At 39.1% G+C, this 20,989-nt stretch overlaps 4 protein-coding genes across 9 annotated transcripts in view; 2 read left to right on the forward strand and 2 right to left on the reverse strand.

The window, feature by feature from the left end:
* The first annotated feature begins 966 nt into the window (after window positions 1-966).
* On the forward strand, window positions 967-2,783 carry LOC122401573 (carboxypeptidase Q-like). The gene is made up of 6 exons (XM_043403792.1): window positions 967-1,316; window positions 1,413-1,563; window positions 1,636-1,885; window positions 1,951-2,191; window positions 2,263-2,445; window positions 2,518-2,783. The coding sequence occupies exons 1-6, from the start codon at window positions 967-969 to the stop codon at window positions 2,768-2,770; spliced, it is 1,428 nt and encodes a 475-aa protein (XP_043259727.1). The 3' UTR covers window positions 2,771-2,783.
* Window positions 2,784-3,336: 553 nt separating this feature from the next.
* On the reverse strand, window positions 3,337-6,209 carry LOC122401572 (ESF1 homolog). 2 transcript variants are annotated; one of them, XM_043403791.1, is made up of 7 exons: window positions 5,399-6,209; window positions 5,141-5,316; window positions 4,971-5,078; window positions 4,694-4,894; window positions 4,403-4,625; window positions 3,551-4,335; window positions 3,337-3,465 (listed from the first exon to the last, which is right to left on the reverse strand). In XM_043403791.1, exons 1-7 carry the CDS (start codon window positions 6,033-6,035, stop codon window positions 3,361-3,363), a joined length of 2,235 nt encoding a protein of 744 aa, XP_043259726.1. In that variant the 5' UTR covers window positions 6,036-6,209; the 3' UTR covers window positions 3,337-3,360. The 2 variants fall into 2 exon arrangements, with proteins under 2 accessions (XP_043259726.1, XP_043259725.1); XM_043403790.1 differs by having other exon boundaries at window positions 3,551-4,338.
* Window positions 6,210-6,609: 400 nt separating this feature from the next.
* LOC122401616 lies at window positions 6,610-8,567 on the forward strand. Of its 2 annotated transcripts, none has more exons than XM_043403851.1 (5): window positions 6,610-6,936; window positions 7,011-7,191; window positions 7,450-7,897; window positions 8,015-8,241; window positions 8,328-8,567. In XM_043403851.1, exons 1-5 carry the CDS (start codon window positions 6,825-6,827, stop codon window positions 8,407-8,409), a joined length of 1,050 nt encoding a protein of 349 aa, XP_043259786.1. In that variant the 5' UTR covers window positions 6,610-6,824; the 3' UTR covers window positions 8,410-8,567. The 2 variants fall into 2 exon arrangements, with proteins under 2 accessions (XP_043259786.1, XP_043259787.1); XM_043403852.1 differs by having other exon boundaries at window positions 7,032-7,191.
* A 1,762-nt stretch (window positions 8,568-10,329) lies between these two features.
* The window catches only part of LOC122401657 (probable serine/threonine-protein kinase yakA), a 154,744-nt gene continuing 144,084 nt past the window's right edge, over window positions 10,330-20,989 (reverse strand). For all 4 annotated transcript variants that reach the window (XM_043403921.1, XM_043403920.1, XM_043403923.1 and 1 more), the window contains 7 exons: window positions 19,151-19,398; window positions 18,102-18,603; window positions 16,538-18,002; window positions 13,740-14,480; window positions 13,351-13,517; window positions 12,728-12,927; window positions 10,330-12,359 (listed from right to left, as the gene is read on the reverse strand). In XM_043403921.1, the coding sequence (XP_043259856.1) occupies window positions 12,324-12,359; window positions 12,728-12,927; window positions 13,351-13,517; window positions 13,740-14,480; window positions 16,538-18,002; window positions 18,102-18,603; window positions 19,151-19,398 (3,359 nt within the window). In that variant the 3' untranslated portion in view covers window positions 10,330-12,323. The remainder of the gene's footprint in view (window positions 12,360-12,727; window positions 12,928-13,350; window positions 13,518-13,739; window positions 14,481-16,537; window positions 18,003-18,101; window positions 18,604-19,150; window positions 19,399-20,989) is intronic.

Genomic DNA, 20,989 nt, shown 5'->3' on the forward strand with positions numbered 1-20,989 from the left:
CTTTGTGATTTCAGAATACTTTGTAATACATAGCGAATGTAGCAGAATCACGAGCACACGGACAATTACATCTAAATATTTGTATGAGACGATTCCCTGTAAAAGTGAGTATATTTGAAATAAAAATAATTTATGATTATCAAAATAGAATTATTTTCTACACTTTTACATTTATTATGATCAAGGCATTGATAGACAGTCATAAAAAAAAATTTTATAACATTTACATAAACTATAAATTATTAACTTTTTAAAGAAAAAATTCGAGTTGAACAAAAGTATCAATTCAATTATAAAAAACCATTAATTAAAAACAGTTTACATTTCTGGTTGCAAATCTTTCTAATAGATTGATCACAGCAGTTTTTAAATCAAATATTCCCGCGCTCCTCGACGTACCAACTGCTTAATGAAATTCTCCAAAACTAGGGAAATACTTTAGAAACTAAATGACTGTAGATATCTGGGGGTTCACAAACTTAACCAAAAATGTCAACTTCGTCTTTTCAATGCTTCGATATTATGATAACTATTGGACTTAAATAAATCTCTCGATTCAATATTCTTAACATTATGTTTTGTACAGAGACTGCCAAAGAGTCCGTGGAAATAATAATTAAGAACCACCGCCTTAAAGTATCACTGTACTGTTGCATTTCCTGTATTTACTCTTTGACAAACTATTGTTTGTTTTAGGGTACAGGGCTTAAAGACTAGTTCTTACTTTTTTAAATTAAAGAGTCTATGAACTTTGCAAATGGATAACTTTTAACATTTCATATAATAAAACCTAACAAATGTTTTTAAAAATTTTGTTTCTCTCTACACTCAAACAACAGTGTAAAGTATCTGTTATACTATACTATACTATTTTAAGTATCCCATGTATATTATGTAAACATTAATTTTTGAGAATAAAGTGATTTTAGTGTACCTACATGCTTCATAAATAATTGTTTATTCAACATGTATCCTCGAAAAATTTGTATCGTCGCGTGGATATTCTATGTACAACTGGTGATAGCTTTGTGCAATATTGAAAACAATGAAGTTAACGAGTGTCAATTATCAACAAAATTGATACGAGAAATAGATTCGTATAAACCGATAGTTGAATCTATAATAAATGAGACAATATCAGGTTCGTTCAAAGGAGTCACTTTGAAGGAATTGGCTCACTTTGTGGATAAGTTTGGTCCGAGATTATCCGGCACTGAAGTACTCGAAACATCAATTGATTATGTATTAAATAAATCACACGACTTTGGTTTAGAAAACATACATGGAGAACCTGTGTCCGTACCACATTGGGTCAGGTAAAGTTTGTTAAATATTTATTATATTATTTAAGGGCTTTTTCAAGCATAGGTAGCACAAAAAGATAAAATTCTTACGGAATGTTGATTTGTTAGAGGATCTGAGTCTGCTACTCTTTTAAAGCCAAGACAGAAAGATCTTGCTCTTTTAGGATTGGGTTATAGCATAGGTACTCCACCTGAAGGAATAACAAAAGAGGCTGTTGTTGTAAATAGTTTCAAAGAACTTGAAGAAAGAAAACACGAAGTAAATATTTTCTAGAATTATTTTTATCAAAATTGTTTTTTGGTTTACTTTTGATTATTCCTTATTTTTTAGGTATCTGGAAAAATTGTTGTATTTAATCAAGAATATGTTTCATATGGAGAGACAGTGAAGTATAGATCTATTGGAGCAACAGAAGCATCCAAATATGGTGCTGTTGCTGCTTTAATTAGATCAATTACACCATTCTCATTGTATACACCACATACGGGTATGCAAAGTTATGGGCCAAATGTAACTAAAATTCCAGTAGCTTGTATTACAGTTGAGGATGCAAACTTGTTAAGAAGATTGTCAGATATGGGTAAATAGAAAGCAAAATTTTAAAAATAGTTGAAAAAATGCATTTTTATACTTTTAACTGTCTAGGTGAAACTATAGAAATAAAGTTAAAAATGCAAGCTAAGAATTTACCAAATAAAGTATCGCGAAATGTAGTGGCTGAAATAATAGGATCTACAATACCTGAGAAAGTGGTAGTTGTATCTGGTCATATAGATAGTTGGGATGTTGGTCAGGGAGCAATGGATGATGGAGGTGGAGCATTTATTTCGTGGCAGGCTTTAAGATTGCTGAAACAACTTAATTATCAACCTCGTCGAACCATAAGGTGATCTTTAAATAAATTCAGAAGGAAGTTTAGTACACCCCCGGATAACCAATTCCCGAAATAACTTGCAGAATGATCATGTGGACTGCCGAAGAACTCGGTATTATAGGAGCTCGTTATTATATCAAATCACATAAAGCAGAAGAAAAAAATCTTCAATTTGTAATGGAATCAGATATGGGCACGTTCATGCCGCTAGGTCTCGAATTTACTGGAACAGAACAAGTTAAGTGCATTTTGGAAAGAATTATGAGGTCCGTACGCATACTCAAATTATAACAAAATATTGTGAATTATAAATGTTTTATTGTCTATTTTGTTTATAGACTCTTATCTCCTATGGGACAGATGAAACTACGAAATCCTCATGCAGGACCTGATATAGAATCATGGGTGAATGCAGGTGTACCAGGAGGTTCACTTTGGACACAAAATGAAAAATACTTTTATTATCATCATTCGAATGCAGATACTATTCTAGTTGAGAATTCGGATGCCCTTGATAGGGGGACAGCCTTATTTGCGGCAGTATCGTACGTACTTGCCGATCTTAGCATCGATCTTCCTCGTAATAAATGATTTTATACTCGATTGTCAATATGATTGTTAATGGTATTTGTTATTAAAAAAGAATTGAGCAATAGAAATTTCTTATCTTTGACACCGGGGTCATTAAACGTAAACAGAAAACTAAAGATGGCTACATAGATCGAATAGAGTGTGGCGACACCTTCCACACTCGTCAGCAGAAAGGTACACTTAACCTTCACCTCGCTCACAAATCCAAATGCCCACGATAGCACCTACGACCTCCTTAAGAGTCCGTTTTGTATGTTACAAAAGGCGTGTCCATCAGTAATGCCAGACGGAGCCCACTTTTGCACACTATGACATGATGACTACGCCACCAGTCAGGCGTGACTGAGCTCGTACAATTTCAGAGAGTCGACAAGGATAAACTGACACTCGTTCTCTCTCTCTCGATTCTCCGAAGCTGCCCGAAGTGAGCGCTAATGAACTTCGGACCGCCTCGAGAGAGAAGAGTCGAGTGAGTTTCCTTCTCGATCTCGAATAGATGAATTTCGACCTTCGATTTCGAATCTCGATTGCAAATGTGAGTCTTCCTCTCTTACTATTACTCTTTTAAACGAAAGTCACGTATAGAACAATCACTTTATTGGTCGTGAAATATTTTTTGTGTTTTTCTTCACTGATTTAATTAATGATTGTAGTTCCATATTAGGCTTCAACTTCGGTTGCTTGGTTTGGCTTTCCTAAAGATTGGACGAAATTGATATTGCGATACATGCAATACACGGAACTTATCGAAATATGTTGTATAAAATGAATTTTACTTACATCGACGGAAGTATCATCGACTCTTCTTTTTAATTTTTCTTTGATTAGAGCTTCTGTGCCCTTCGTTTTTCTGTAATGTGGATCTGCTGGATCGATATTGAAATGATGCGAAGTAAACAATGCATTGAACCTTGAATCTTGTACATTCACTTCAAAATTGTCTTCCACTATTTGATCCTGTCCATTCTTCTTTTTATTAAGTCGCTTTTGTTTAGATTTCGTCATCGTGGCATTTTCTTCGATCTTTTTCATATTGAAATGTTGTTTACCATCACCATCTTCTTCATCCATTAGAAGAAGTTCTAACTCGGCTTTACGTCGTGCTTCGTCTTCATCGTCCGACGGAGCCAGACTACCATGTTTCATAACTTTTCTCCTTGTGGAAGACGATAATTTGTTATTTGTATTTTTTCTGTCAGTTTCGTTTGCATCCGAATCAGACATTCCAGAATCCTCAGAATTTGTAGACGCGTCGTTATCTGCGTTTTGACGATTCTTTCGCTCATTGCGTTTAGCTTTTTTCTTTTCTTTACGTTTCTCCAAATATTGCTCAAATGGCGTTAGATTTTCGTTCTTCTTCATTCTTTCCTTTACCAGTTTCTCAGCTTTCTCTTTTGTTCCTATACCCCATGTGAATTCCAATCCAACGTCCTTCATTTGTTTTGCTTGTTCCTGTTCCGCTATCTCGTTCAACAAAGCTGTATATTTTTTAATTGGATCTGCATTTGTTTCCGCGTCGGAATCATTTTTACTTTCTTGACTTTCTTTCTTTGCTTCTTTATCCTCTGCTAATACAAAAATATAATAATAATGTTACGTTAAATATAAAAAAATAAAGGTTATAAAAAATACCTGATTCATCGCCGCTTGAATCGGTAGCTAAATAAGCTTGTAAATCGTTCCTGTTGATTTGATCAAGTTTCCCAGAATTTAATTTTTGTGCAATCTCTAGCCTTTCTGGATTCGTCTCATCCCATGTTAAGTCCACTTTAACTTGTTGTAGGGCTGTAGTTGTGAACTGCCTTGGTTGGTATTTCGTAAATTGCGGCATCTCGTTACAGGTTTCTTTAGGAGTCTTAAAGTAGGCATCTAAGGTCATATACAGTGAATATATTTTATAAGCTTGACAACTAAATAACGTACCCGATCAAACTCCATATCATCTGGTATAAATCTAAGATCTAATTTTGTTGCTGTGGATTCATATTCTGTGCCATCACACTCTGTATAAACTTTATTTGCTGTTTCAGCAGAATCAAACTCAACAACAGCATAGTAATACTTTAATCTATTCAATTGATATTGTCTTAATTTCTCCATATGATATGTTGATCCTTCTTCATCCTACAAAAATAAAATGTAAAATTACAATAAATAGTCATTTTTACAGTAATAAATATAAAAACAATGTATTCCATACATCATTTTCATCATTAATTTCTCTCTCACTATTTGTTTGAGTTAATTCTTTTGGGCCAGCAATTTCTTCTTCTTTCATGCGTTGCAGACCAAATTCTGATGGATAAATCTGAAATTATTTTGTTACAAACTTTAATGAATACTGTAAGTTTGTTTTTGAATTATTCTTACCATAACTGAACAAATAACACCTCCACTTGGTAAAAATGAATTGAATAAGACCATCAAATCTACAGCACGTATTCTATCCCAATCCATATTACACACTGCTAATCGACGTGTAATTTGATCTGTTGTCTCTGCCTCTTTGTCTAATTCACCCCAATTATGTTCAATCTCTTCTTCATCTAATTAGAACATGTATTATTATATTTCTGATAAAATTATTTAGTAAATTATTTTAAAGACTTGTGCATCATATAATATTACCAGAAATATCTGAACTTTCTTCATCAGAAGAGCTATCTGTTAACAAAACTCCTTCACCCCTGGCATAATTTACACTTAAATCCCTTAATTTTTCTTTAATTTTATTTGTCAGATTGTTAGATTCATTTTGCCTCCTAATTTTCAATTGTTTTTCACTTGCTTTCAAATCTGCTTTCAAACTATTTGTTATACTCTTTGCATCAGAATCAGACTCTGATTTGGACTCGCTGTGTTCCTCAGAATCTACATTTGATTCTTCTTTTGGTTTAATTCGAAGCAATTCTCCATTGCTTGAAAAACAATTGTCTGGCGAATCATCATCTTCATCTTTATTATTTGTATCAACATCATGTTTTGTAGGACTAATTTTTTTTAATTTAGATGTATCAGTTTCTTCTTGATCTTCCTCATCTTCGCTGCTTGGCAAATCATAATATTTTCTGAGATTTTCAGATGATGTTTGATTGATAGGTCTGCCTCGCTTATCAATGGTATACTGAACAGTAAATTTTTTATCGTTAAACATACTTTGAAATCTTTTGTCTATTTTCACTTTTCGTTCTGTTTTAGGGATCCTTTTAAATTTAGGATCCCTTGCAATGTGGGCAAACCGTTTATCGCTCAATAATTCATCCATGGTTTTAATATGTTTTATTTCACTGTTATTTAAATTCACTAATATCTAATAACACGATCTACAAACGTTTTTAACGTAACATACGATAGAGTAGATGGGTACAAATCTTGCACGATCCATGTGCTCGATTTCCATATTTATATCATAACCTATGTATATACAGATACCTCTAATAAAGGCTTCCCATTGATTAATTATTAATTTTGACGGATACAAGTGTCAAAACTTTTTCTTTAAAAATACATTAAGTATAATGTGACCGAATAAAAATTTTATGAAAACTTAAGTTCCGTTTATAAATCAAACAAGGATATTTCGTGAAATAAACGCGAAGAAATTTACAATATTTGAAATCGTCTAGAAAAATATTGAAATTAATGACATTAAAAAAATATGTTTTAGTATGTATTAAATTAATATTAATTCGTAAATAGTGTACAATATTGCTTTAATGAGGCAACAGGTTTCGGTCTTATTCTACAGCGGAAAGGGCCAATCACATTTGTTCCCGCTATTTTTGCTTCTATAGATCCATGGAGTAATGTTTGACGCGTCGTTGTGATCAATTTTTTCAACGTGTTTGCGTTTATTGTGATATTGTATATATGTTTTCATACTTTTTTAAATAACAATCTCGTACTTTATTAGTGGGCAATGCAACAAAATTAAATACCGATTGTTGCAAAGAAATATCAATATTTAACGTGTCATATTGAAGTGTACTCGTTATTGAAGATACACAAGTGGTTTATATATTCGAACGAGGAATTCTTCGTTGTTTTGTGAGAAATGAATACCCCTACGACTAGAGACTTTCCACGTAGACGCGATGGAACACGTAGAAGATCTATACGACAAGCTTTAGCCGTAATTCCTATCAACAATTCGACGTCTTCCCCTGGTGTGCTTCCGAAAATCTACTTGTTATTAATTATTCTCTGTTTATTCTTTTTAGTTTCGATTCTCGTGTTTCAGGGGAAGCTATTTCTACCGAAGTGAATGCAATGGATAATTTTTTAAACAGTAGACATGGTTCTGACTCCTGGAGTCCTGCGCCCAGTCCCGATGAGCTAGTAATACAAAAGCGTGGACGTCGTCATAGGACCATAGTATGGTCCCCTGATCTTGATGCATGCAAAAGAAATAGTCTTTTCAGGTAAGAGTTACTGTAAAGCAGATACTTCTGTTTTGTTGTTGTCAAAAGTATATCAAAGCTTTACTCATTTATGGGGTTTCTTAACTTGATTTGTGGATGATTCAACGAACAAATGCACGTATGTTCATATAGACCCTTAGGTATAATTTCTATGTTCATACCTTGTTATTATAATTTCTTGCAACTTAAATTAGGCACGAGCATCTTTCTAGTAGTGGCAATTTACCATAATAGAAAAGTACATTGAAAATTTTTCAGCATAAGCGCCAGAGATCGTACTCCGGTAAAAAGTCCAACAAAAACTTCAATGGTGTTAAGGAGTACACCTAGGAAAAGGCTTGCTCTTGACAATGATAATGTGTCTCAATATACAACACCAGAAAGAAAGAAAAAGTCACAAATCCTATTGGATGACAATGATTCGCAAACACATTTTACTGGCAATTTAGTAAACGGTTTGCGAGGTCTGAGTCATGAACAATTGGTGCAGATGATTACAGATATGGTGTCTATGCAGGAGGATGGTACTCTAGCCGAGCGTGAAAAGTTACGCAATGTCCTTTTGAGAAAAATGCCAATAGCTGATATACAACCATTAATTGATATCTTAAACAATTTAATACAAAACATTTACGCTAGTATGGTGTCTCCTAATTTGGACGATTCAACAAACAAATGTGCATATATTCATTTAGATGCTTACCAGGTGCTATTTCTATGTTCTATGAGCACTCATATTTACTGTTTAACTCAGTTTTTGTTACTTCTGGTTTCATATATTGTTATTTTAATTCGTTCATAATATTGTACTGATTCCGCACAGAAAACTATTATAGATCAGGGAAAGAGACTAGTAGAATCTCAGCACTGGACGTCGGTGATGCATTATGTGTATGCAGCGTGGAATATTACAAAGCAGTTATTTAAGTGCGAAGATCAAAATCTTCGTAATTTAGCGCGTAAATGTTTTAAAAATTTGACGCACTTTTGTTCTCAAGCTTTAAAAAGAGGAGACTTCTCAGCTCCAGTCTTAAATATGTTTGCTGACAGGTATCGAATACAAGAAAACGTTTAATCTATTCATCCTATATGAATTCAACATATTGAACTTACACATATGGTGATTCGTGTTTTAGGCTTGATGCTATGGTCGACGATTATGAAGACATAAAAGTTTGTCTGCAGTTCATAAACGAAGTGAAAACCAACGAAATTTAAGTACGTTTTATCTGCAAATAACAACGAAACTTAAATACCTTTTTACATCGTTAATATTAAACAAAGATGCCATGCGTATTACAAGTGTTAACATATGTTTACATACATATATATTTTTAATATATACAGATATTTTAATATCGATACTCGTCGTATAAAGGCCCTATAGAGGTTTTAACAGTTCTCACTGTTAAATTAATTATATTTTTTTACTAATCGTTTGTACAACTTCTCAAGTACTCTATGAGATTTATATGGAATGGTATTAAAGTAGTTATAAGAGTATTCAGGTATTCAAATGAGATTTTTGTTATAATACTTTAAGTAATCGCATAAGGTTTATGTTAATTGGACACATGGCTTTTTAAGCTACGTTTTTTACAATTAACATAATACGGATAATTTACATCACTCAAAGGAGATGATACTATTTTCAGTAGAAAGTAAGTTATTTCGGACGCACGAGTGGTTAGAGCTTATTCATAATTCATGGTGTTTTGTTCTCTTTTGTTTTATGATATTTATTACGATTTTAATCTTTATATACCTAGAGTATTTTTTTAGAAGTACCAGACGACTACTTTTACCTTCATTTGGTATTGCTGCTCGTCTGTACTATTCATGACAATAAACGACATTTGTAACAATTTTCTATTAAAAGTTTACGAACTCATTACGATTTTAGTTTTTATTTCATACCTCGAGAAAATTTGGTTAGGAGTACATGTCGGACGATTACTTACCCCCATTCGACATCGCTGCTCGTCTGTATCATTCGAAATAATCAATAAACAATATTTATATAATGATTTTCTATTAAAAACAATTTATTCGTCATAATATATCATGCATTCTTACATAATATATATCCATTATTACTTCTGAAAGGCACATACTTCATTTACGAGTAAACGTCAGAAATTTTCTGAGAGCCATTGCAATTATTTCACGTACAACTGTACATACCTAAACAGTACAAGATGTGCTCAGAACCTTTCTGACCTCCGGACATTCGAATTTGACCTAGGTGATAATTATCAATTATACAAGTCTAGTCATGTATTAAGTCGATTATCAGAGATTCCAAGAATCACTGTTGGCGATACATTTCTAAACGAATGTCAACTGTCGTATCGTCAAGTCTCCTGGGACCTCAATTCGCGCGCTTATTTCCGTTACAGATCGTTCGAAGTGCGGTATTGGCAAGATTACATTATACATCGTTAGGAACATTTTCGAAATCCGAAGCCGCCTCTGTCGGATTTGGAAAATTTCGCTGCTGACGAATAAAAACGTAACAATAATCTGCAACAATAATCTGACTTCATCTAAATAGATACATTTAGATGAAACAAATCAAAACATTAAGTACGCCTATATACTGCATCGTTCACGACGAAACGTTCGCGCGACATGCGTAAAATAAAAGTTGTTCCACTGAGGGCGGAGTGTCGTTCGAAAAGTTTCTCGGAAAAACGATGAAAATTGATGTACGATAATTGGACGATATATACTCCCGAGTTCGATAAACATGACTACAATTAATTAGCAGGTCTAAAAGCGAAACAAAAGCTTACTGTTCGCGGTAATGCATTTATTAAAATAATTTAATATCGCATCGATGGTAATAAAAACATTTTCATTACTTTAATCGTAGCCAGTACATCGATTTTCAACAGACTCTTTCTCAACCGAGTCTCGCGAAGAACAGATTGCAAAGAGAAACTTTTTAAAGTTATCTCCACCACGGTGCAATGCTTTCAATCAGTGTTTCTCAAACATCTTCCAACAAACCATCTTGATAAAGAAACATTTTTAGCTAAATCATTCTATTTTATGATATATTTAAAATTATTCAATTTAATTTGAGCTTTGTATTAATTTTAACAAAAGCAAAATGAAACCCTCACTAATACGTTTGAGGAACACTGATTTAAGTGATGAATATTAAATGTAAACGTTTCGACTCTGAACTTACGCAAGTCGTCGACCTATGAGCGTAATTACGGGGAGCGAAATTGAAATTTTTCTTTTGTACTGTTTCGTTGAAGGAACTGACTAACGTGCAGGCTACGAATGCGAACAATTTCCCTTGTTTCCCTTTAACATATTCGGAATCATACTGTCTTCGTTAAGACCGAGTGTGCGAATGCGACGATTTCAGAGTTCGACGAATAAACGGACCAGAGTCTACGAACTATGCGTAACGAAACTGTGCGCGTGGTGCTTAGGTTAACCCTTTCGCTGCAGGTGACGTACTTATATATCGTCGAACAATAGCCTTTCAGCCCAACGCTATTGCATTTTTAAAGTCTTTATGGTGAACACTTAGCCGTACGAGATTCTTCTAGATGTGATTTAATCTAAATAAAACGGGCACGTAGTCCTGCTTCGACACTCACAAAGGGACTCTATGTTCAAGATCAGAACCGTAACTAGTCGGGGACAGAAGGAGCACCATGCTCTTGGGCGCCATGTTACAATGACAGTAAAGCAAATTAACTGTTGTAACGTTTCATTCATTATTTATAAAGTAATGTTTTTTTTTCAATAAATTATACTAATTTGTGGTATAATATTAATTTTTGAGAAAAAAACGAAGTTAAAAACTTCTGAAAGAAAATTGACATATAAAAAATGTATTGTAATCAAAGTATCAAGAAAAAATAACGGCGCCATTGTTGCCCTGTGTACCAAAATACCTAGACCCGGTCCTGATTTTCGACTTTTTGAACAGGATCAGAGAAATTCGTAAAATAAGCAAACTGTAAGAGACGAGATGTATAAATAAATCCTGAGATAGCAAGGTTCAATGTTTAACTATTTTTAGAATAAATGATAAAATGAGGCAATTTATTTAAAACAGGTAGTCCTGATGTATCTATTAATAATCATACTTTTCCTTTTGAATATTAATATGATGCATGTATCAAGGTAAAGCAAGGGCTTGTAAACGACAAAAAAAAAACGAGAAACTCATGTAATGATTAATTTAATTACCCTAATTAGTCATTCAGCAGGTGTAGTCTGGATTGTAAACGGGTTATTCAGGACCACTAATTGAACATATAATACTTTATTGCTTAACGATGCGTATCGTTAACTGAATAATGAGGATCATTTCTAAGTTAAAGACAGCAATTTCCAGTAATAAAAGCTGCTCCTTCGAGCCTTGTTTTTTTTCTTTTTTTAAATCTGTTTACATCCTAGCATGGTTTTGGTAATACTTTGAAATTAATGTACGGAGTCTTTTTTATAAGAACGATTTCTACAGTTTGCGTTTCATCCCGCTCAACAAGTACTCGTTCTGACCATAATATTTCCGTATCAGTCTCAGGGGTTTACAAGCTTGTATTCTCCCATGCACGGCAGTGTCTTTAGGTTGAAGAGCGTCGTAGCGAAAGTGTTAATTCTGGGATATCGTTTTTTCCGATCGACGTACACAAGTCCGAAGCTACTGTTCCTCGAGCTAACTAATTACATCCTAATTGTTCGTTACACTGTGTTTAATCGTATCGTTATTCGATCTTCCTACACGTTCGGCGGGCGCGTGTCCTCGTCACTGAACACGAAGACGATTTTCATCGATCGAAAAACGACGAGTCGACGGCCTCGCTCCTCTCTTCAACGAGATTAACTTACGAGACGACCCGTGGATCCGGGCCCGTCAGCAATTACCGGCTTCGTCTTACAAAACATACAAAAAAAAAAGAAAAAAAAAAAGAGAAGTAAACTATATAAGAACACCTTCACTCGCTTCGTTCGGATGACAATGGGACGCGATTAAATAAGATAACATTGGTAATGCGACGACGATGCAACTATGATACTTAACGAGATAAAGCTGCGAATCGAATACTGTGGTAATGATGAATCATCGGATTATTACGAGTTTAGAGGGCGAGATGCGTCTCTCAGTCCACCTTCGCTGGCTGCACCCTTGGATACAACTGTAACAAAATCAGCAATTAGACCTGGAGTGATTCAAGGTCATCAAAGGTCATGATCGTATCACAAACGTCTTAAAATTCAATATTGAGAGATCGAAGCTGATTTATTCTGGTAATTGTAAGATCCTTTTATGTTTGTGACCTTGAATAACCTTGTATCATAAATCGACGAGCTCGAACTCGTTCCAAACGATTTCGTACACGGTGGAGAACATTTCGATTAAAAGGTACTGTTCACCTCGATGCCACGTGAACGTCTTCACCTAACAGACCAATTTTTACTAAAACAGCGACTCTCCATCCTCCTTTACATTTTCTATGCGGCTTCGTATTTCGACTTTTTTTTACGAGTAAGGTTCTCAACTTACGCCAAGTAAATTCCGTGGCACGTAGCCTTCCTTGTGTCCCAGTTTGCTCCACCACCACTCCCTCTCGTTGTCGTCGCCTTTTCGAAGCACAACCAGGGAGTCGCCGTTCTTCAACGTCAGCTCGTCGTTGTGTTGCGCCTCGTAGTCGAACACCGCGTACACCTGACCGTTGTTCATTATACCGAGTTTCTCTTGAACACCTGTAACGAGACGCAACAAGCTTACGTTAATTGGTTACAAATAGCGCCAAGAATTCGAGAGACCTTATAAAGGAAACTGATCGACTCCATCGATCTCCACTTCCACTATAATAAACGTCTACCGCGTACTTGCACATAAACTTGTACCAGGAGGATGTTTCTCGTTTTTCAAATGCTACGTAACTTTAATATTCGTTCGTATTAATAGTTGAGTGCAAATACCTTGTATAATATTACAAATATCGAGTTTGTAAGTTTTTCAAGCGTTACATTTTCCTTTTTTTAAACTTCGAAGTTTACTTTTTGTGACTTAGCGTCATGCTGTAAAAGTTGAAATTTCTCCTTTGTCATGGAAGTGTACGGTGCCTTTTAGCCGCGACAGATTAAAATGAAGAATGTACAATAGTTTATCAAAGTACTGACTGTACAAGTATTCCGAGCAGCCATCGAAGCCCTCTTCATCCTCCTCGCACTTCTCCGCCGCGGTTTCGTGGTCGGAAAGGGTGGTGGCGAAGATACAGGCTCCATGTTCCACTAAGAACCTCACCATCGACAGGTTGTTGCAGCTCGCGGCGCAATGCAACGGAGTCCTACGTAAATACACGAATTAAAAGTTACTAGTTATCAGTAGTAAAATGACATCGAATGCAGTCGTAACACGCTATTTATTACTCTCACTTAACGTCCTCGACCAATGATCGTTTGCTTACTGTCGCACACACGACTCTTCAAAGTTCGTTAGACCCCCAGGGATCCGTGGACCACTTTTTAATAAACTTGAATAATAAATGGCATAACTAGTCTCTGCTTACCATCCGTCGCTGTCTTGCGCGTTCACGTCGCAGCCAAACTCGACGAGGAACTTGACAATTTCCAGATGACCGGCGCAAATGGCGTTGTGAAGCGCGGTGATGCCCTCGTCGTTCGCGGAACTAGGATTCGCCACTTCCTTGGCGGTCTTCTTCACCAGTTCGAGTTCACCCTCGAGGCTGGCGTCCAGCAGCAACGCCAGAGGATCGAAGGACACCCTCTTCGAGAGATTCGCCTTACCGGTGCTGGACTTGAGATTTCCCTTCTTCCTCCTCATCACCTCGTTGCTCTTCCCGTCCACGTCCAGTTCCGTTCTTCTGTCGCAGTCCTTTTGCGCCTTCGCCTTGTCCTCGATATTTATCACGTTCAGAGCGTCGATGATGTCCGACTCCTCCAGCTTCTCATTACTGATCACGTCCTCTATCGCGTTGCTCTTCTTGCAGTTGTCCGTCGTGTCGATGATCTGCGACTGCTGTTGCTGCTGCTGTTGCTCCGTTTGCATCAGGTCAGCTGGAATCTCGGTCTCCGGGAACAGGAACGCCGGTGGCATCTCAATCCGTCGGTTTATCGATACGTGAACATTCGACTTCGCGTAACGAAGTTTCGGCTGCTCGGATATTGGCGCCTTCTTCAGGGTCAGAGGTCGAGCCTTGATGATCTGATGGTTACCGAATTGCGTCTCTGTGGGCGACTCGGGTGGCTCAGACGTGGGAATCGGTGGTAGGTCTTCTTCCTTCTCCGTCCTGGAGTATTCGATTTAAACGTTAGGACCATACACGGTATTTAAATTACTAGCAACGCGATTTGTAACGCGAAGCTTTAACAAAAATTAAGATCGATGCAATTCCAGGTAAAATTATTTTGAAGAACTGAAGCTATAGGTTTAGGGAGCAGAGTTTGCGAGATATTTAACGTTAACCATTATTAGTCTCGGTAGGAAGTTTCTGTTCTTTTGAATTTCACAAGCGCGACGACACTGGTTCACTGATATTTAATTACCGATCGTTATCAATCGCGCGAAAGGGTAAGTTCCAAGTCGCGGTTGGCCCTCGAACGAGATTCTCGAGTTGCTTGACGTCACGGTCGGTACGTTCGAATCCTGAACCCGGAGGAATAATTTGAAATGAAAAGCGCGCCAGAATGGTCGATCAGAAAACAAGGACTCGATCGATCGAAGAGCTCGCGACTACTAAAGCCTGTTGTCTTCGCGCGCACAACAGCCGTCGTTCTATTTCGGTGTCTATTATTCGAGACAGGCTTCAATTCACCGGCCAAATCGATCGCGGACTAATTAACATTTATAATTAACCCGATAATCGTTTTGTCATCCTGTGCCCGAAACCTTTGTCGTTCGCTTCCATCCGCCTCGATCGATCGTTTTCCCCTCGATTGTCCGACTCTCGATCGAGGAAACACTTTCTTATTTCGCTCGTTCCGTTTCGAACAACGCGGACGAAAGATACAAGACTACTTCCGGAGATACGAAAGGAGACATAAAACCACCCTTTGTCAGTGTATCCTGAAATTCGAATTTAAATACATTCGTTAGAAATACTATAGTTGAGTATTGCATTTCTCACTTGGTAATAATTTCATGTTAATAATATTTAGAGTCAGGTTTAAAAACATTTTAGTTCCTTCAATTTTCTGTATTAATGTTTTGAGTTTTACAGACGCCAAATAAAATAAATAAAAATAAAACTATTGCTTTCTTTTGGTTGGGTTGTACAGTTACATATTAATGAGATTATGCAGAGGTGTAAAATGCTCGCGGATAACCCTTTGAAGAATTTAATGTCCTCGGTTCGCTGTGTGGTAACGATATTACATACGTGTACCAAGAATAAAGGGTGTCATCGCTAACGCCAATAAACGAATGAATGATGTATAGATGAAAAATATACAGGATGTCCTATTGGAAGCAGGCCAACAGAAAGAAGAGGTATCTCGCGATTCTGTTATTTGTTGAATATTTTAGAGGAATTATTATAATTATTTATGTATGCAAGTATGGATATGGGACACGAACTAAATCTAAAAAAGTACTTCTATTTCTATTTCTATTTTTATCGGTTCATCCCTCGAAGCTTGTTTGCTTATCACGGAATTAATACTTTCCGTGGTATTCAATCAATCGGTTGGCCGCTCAAGGCCGCCACCCCCCCCACCACTCGAATCTCCTGTTTTTTTGCTCCGCCCTACCGTTCCAAAGACAGAGTGTGCGGACTTGCAAGCATGCGTTCTTTATCTCTTACATGGAAAAGCTTGTGTGGAGTAGGAGTGGGTGAAAGGGGGCGTGTCTAACGTGATTTACAGCGAGGAAAGTGGCGTCCAGGGGCCAATCGATCCCGTCCCGCTCGCTACATGAGTTTTGTCACGTATTTCATGGTTTCTTGGTGGCCACGCTGTCATCGAATCTCCATAGCGAACAGTCCCTCTAACAATGATATTTAAAAAGTAAACGGGCTACCTGTAGGTTCTCGATCGACCTTAGTGATATCTATTTTTTTCAAAGCAACAATCTAGAAGTTGATCGTTAATGATTAACCGGGTCTTAATGGAGGAACCGTCCTCTGCTTCCATGGGTAATTTAACTAACTGCCTCAGAGCAGAACTATTAACCCGTTATCTAACAATTTATTTTCAAGCGAACATACTCAACCACAATCGTTATAAATAAAATTAACATATCTCGCTAAACTAAACTAAACTCCCTAAATCTTTCCAAAAATGGTACGCGAATATTTCAAATATTTTAGCAGGTGAATCACGATCCAGAAAGATCACAGATGATACGAACCTCGGACTCAATCCTATATTATTCTTGCAATCTCCGACCCCGTCCGCGGTGGAGTCCAACTTCTCGTGATGGGTGAGTCTAGGCGGTGGATTAGGTTTGCTCGGTTTCGGTGGTAGCGCCGGCTTCGTTTTGTCCTCGCCCCGTATCTCGGCCAGATTCTTCCTCTCGTTGTCGCCCTTCAGCCTCTCGAAGTCGAACGTTTTGTCGGTCGTCTTCGCCGGAATGTCGAACTTCCCGTTGTGCTCGTGCTTGGTCGTCGAGCTCTGCTCGTACTTGTTGTTCTCGAATTTCACCGACTCCTGTTTGAACTGTTGCCCCGGTGTCTCGTATTTGCTCGGTGGCTCGTGCTTGAACTCGTACTTGACGGACGGTCTGACCTCGTGCTGATCGTGCTTACCGTACTGCTGAGTATTTTGATTCGGATCGTACTTCGGTCCATGGTGCTGTTCGTGCTTCCCCTGCTCGATCTTCGACGCGTTGTCGTACTTGTTCGTCTGAGGCTGTTCGTGTTTGTTCGACGGCTCGTAGAGCTTGGTCGACTGACCGGTCTGCTCGTACTTGCCGTGCTCGTATTTCGTATGCTCGTACTTCATCTGATGAGGATCGTACTTGTTCGCCTCGTACCTCTGTTGCTCGTGCTTGCCGGGCAACGCGTGCTCGAACTTCTCTTGACTCTTCGCCGTCTCGAACTTCATCTTCTCGTTCTGCTCGCTGTTCGACGACGAGCTGGTCAACGGCTGCGTTTGGTTGTACCTCTGCACCGATCCGCCAAAGTTGGCCCCGCTGGACGACGTGTGAATGCTCGGCGGCAGATTGGGAGAGTTCTGCGTTTGATAGCCCACGGACGTGGACACGTGGGTGTTGGCTTGGATGGAATGCTGCTGGATGCCTGGATAATTGTGTCTCGACGTGTACGTTTGTTCCTGGTTGGTCTGATTGCTGGGTATCGATTGATTCGTTTGCTGCTGGCTCTGCGTGCTCAGACCGACGAAGTTCTGCGCGTTGGTGTGCCCGCGACCTATGAGACTCAAGGTCTGCGGCATCACCGGATGGATCTTCGTCGAGGAAGTTTGATAGATTTGGGACTTGACGGAGAAACTTGGCGCCACGCTGGACACCGGTTTCTGATGAGTTTGGAGGTTCCGGTGGTTTTGGGTTTGCGTGATGGAGATCGTCGTGCCGAGGCTGGACGCCGAGGAACCGATATTGTGCTGCTTTTGCTGAACCGTACCGTGCTGTTGTTGTTGCTGCGTCTGCGGTTGCTGTTGGTGATGAATTCGTAGGTTCTGCGACAGCCCCTCCGGGCTGAAGTTGTGGCCCGACACGATCAGGTTGTTGTTCGTGCTGTTGTTGTTGTTATTGTTGTTGTTGTTGTTATTGTTGCACGTCTGCTGGAGGTTCATCGGCTGGCTACCGATATTTTGATTGTGTTGCTGCTGGTTCGTGCCTAGTAGCTGCGATTGACCTGAAATTCGAGTACAATTTCAACTAAGCTCCGATGTAATTGAGATTTAATGCTGTCAGCTTTATTTCTAATAATTAAGATTTCTCTTTATTTACAAACCTTGAATATGCGATTGGGATTGACTATGGGCGATCTGATGTCCAAACTGCTGGAAGGCTGCCCTCTGTCCTAACTGGGAAGCGCTGGCCGAGTGTTGGATCTTGTTCTTGTTCACGTCGTCCTCGGCAGCCTTGAAGTTCACGGTGAACTTGGTGTTGTACGGCAGCGTCTGATACTTTGGATCGTTCTTATTTAAGTTGAAATCGTTGTCGTTCGGTATGTGGGAGTAGGGCTCGATGGCAGCTATGTTCCCCGCCGGCCTGGACTTCCCTCCAGCGTTGAAGTCGAGTTTGGACTCCGTGAAACCGGTGTTCGCGTTGGTACGGTTCCCGGAGCCTATTTGCTGGCTCAGCCGTTGGTTTAAGGCTCTCTTGCGTTGCAGACGACCCTGAAGCTGAGCTATCCTCGCGTCGATCGACGCCATTTCCGCTTGTCGCTGCGCCAGGGCCAATCGTTGCTGGGACACCACTTGGTTCTGCTGCTCGTTCATCTTGTTACGGTACTGTCGACGAGAAAAGGAAATCGATTCTGGGCAATCTATTTGGATTTAATTTCATCTCGGGAATCATCTTCGTTTTAACGCTACGCATCGACGCACGGTCAGCCTTGAAATTTTAGGGAACAAACGTGTACGCTTGGTGGTCAAACACTATCCTTAACTATAACTCCACTAGGATGTAGCTTTCAGTATAAAGTTTCCTGACTCTACTCAGTTATTCAAACTTAATATGCGAGCAAAAAATGGAATTAAAGGAAAAGGTAGGAAAGCTTCCATCGATGACGTTTTTCAGTTTAACTAACTGCTGGAAGAACTCGATGAAAGGTCCATGAGGCGCTTTGGCTCAGTATCTTTCAGATTCTCGAAATCGAACTGTCCACTCGCGAGTATTGAGGTACAATTTACTGCAAATGGAACGCGGGATCAGAAATGCAGCCACGATCGCAAACGGACAAAGGGACCTTTCGTTTTTCGCGAATTCCGTTCGAAGTTGAACGGTCTTTGGACGGGGACAAAAGGACGTAGAATAGGAAGGGGTCAAAGGACTCACCATAAGCTCCCTCCTGAGCTTTTCGAGCTCGGCGCTGGCCGGTGTCGACAAGTGTCCACCGCCGGCACCGCCAACGCCGCCTCCGCCGACGCCTCCAGCGCCTCCACTTCCGGTCCCGGTGCCAACCGCGTTCTGTCGACCTCGTAGCTCCTCGAGCTGCCGCGTCAGCTCCTCGACCTTTGCCACGGCCAAGGAAAGTTCCTTCTCCTTCTCGTTGAACAACGCTCGTATGCAGTCCAGGTCCGAGGCTGAAGGAACAAATGGAGATAACAGTTAGAAACACCGACTCCCTGAGGGGTGATGCGGTCTTTCGGGCAAAGATAGAGTAAATGCAGTATCGCGGGTTACGAGCGGGAGCAATTTTTAATTAAAGTTCCCGTTACTCGTGGAGCACAACTGGTCAATCAATAATGCAGGACCGCAAGAAAAATGTGTTTAATATAAACGAGTAAAAGTTTCTTCATCTTTAAACTCTAGAACCGAATTCGTTATATTATTATCTCCAATCGTGTCACGATTTTTTGTTGGGCAAAGAAAATGTTTTAAAAACGATATTTTGTGCTTTGAAAATATAGTACTAGGAGCACACAAAGGGACTGTGATATATGTTCCTGAAAATTTGATAAAAAGGATTGACAGTTGCGAAGTTATTCCTTCCTGCGACGAGCAATAGGGAATGCGAGTATCGTCGTTCGAAATACATCGAAGCGTTTCTTCGCTCTAGATGTCGTTTCGTTTTGTTCCGCGTTTGAAGCGTGAACCGGAAACTGATTCGATATTTCTGAAAAGACACCAAAGGGACGCCCAGGCGATCGTTTAATCCAGCGAGGCAATAGTTCGCGCGAACGAAACGTTCCTCTAATTATTATATTTCCCTCGGCATTTGACCGCTTGCCCCCTTCAACCTTTTCGGGATCCTTCCTTGGCCTTTTAATTTTGCTCCAATGGACGTCTCTGGAGACGTCATTCACGTTCCTCGAGATGAGGTTTCTCTCGAGACCTTAGGCGAACGCGAAACTATCAAAAACAGGAAACGTTCCGAGGCTACGACGTTACCGAAATAACGAATAGCGTATCTTTTTAGGTCATTTAAAATAAATCTATTAACGATAGTAGAAGATTATCTCGATATTGGTGGTTGATAAATAAATGTTTATTTTACAAACGGTGTCTGATTGTAGTTTTCTCGTACGCAGTGTGTCATTCGCGGAGAAAATGTATCGAAAAAATATCGAACAGGATCGAGGGTTTGAGCGATTCCGGCTTCGACGTGTCTGAGACCCGTTTTCCAGCGAATCGAGCTGGAAAACGTCGCAACGGAACCATTCGACCGCGGTAAACTGTCTCGTTTCGATATCGTCGGGGCAGAATGGCCTCCAGTCGGAAAACACCGCGTCCAGGGGGAAGAAATCAACAGAAAAGATCCTGTGGTTCCTTTCAGGAAGCACGTTCTTCCACGTAATTAATCCAAAATCTAATTTTACGAAAACCCAGCGCTCTCGTTTCGACGTTTCGTCCAAGAGAACTCTTCGCACGGTGGCATCGTAGCAATAATCAAATTATTATAATTATTCCGAGCGGCGGAATATCCTAACTCGAAAACAAGGTCGTTCTCGCGAAACTTGGTCGGTTTTACCGAATTATTTACATTTTAAAACTCCATCCGCCAAAACTCATAATACCACCGAGCGAGCAATTCCACGGCGCTGAACCATTAGCGTTGCATTTAATTGGACGCAAAGACTCGGCGTGGATCCGGATTTGCAAAAGCGCAGCACGCTCGTTTGTTTCCGCGGGCTCGTGTTTCCCGGGGCTTTGACCGCCTTAACGTCATTTCCC

The sequence above is a fragment of the Colletes gigas genome, unplaced genomic scaffold (genome assembly GCF_013123115.1).
Source record: "Colletes gigas isolate AHSC1104 unplaced genomic scaffold, ASM1312311v1 Colletes_gigas_Sc00026, whole genome shotgun sequence".
NCBI classification, from domain to species: Eukaryota; Metazoa; Arthropoda; class Insecta; order Hymenoptera; family Colletidae; genus Colletes; species Colletes gigas.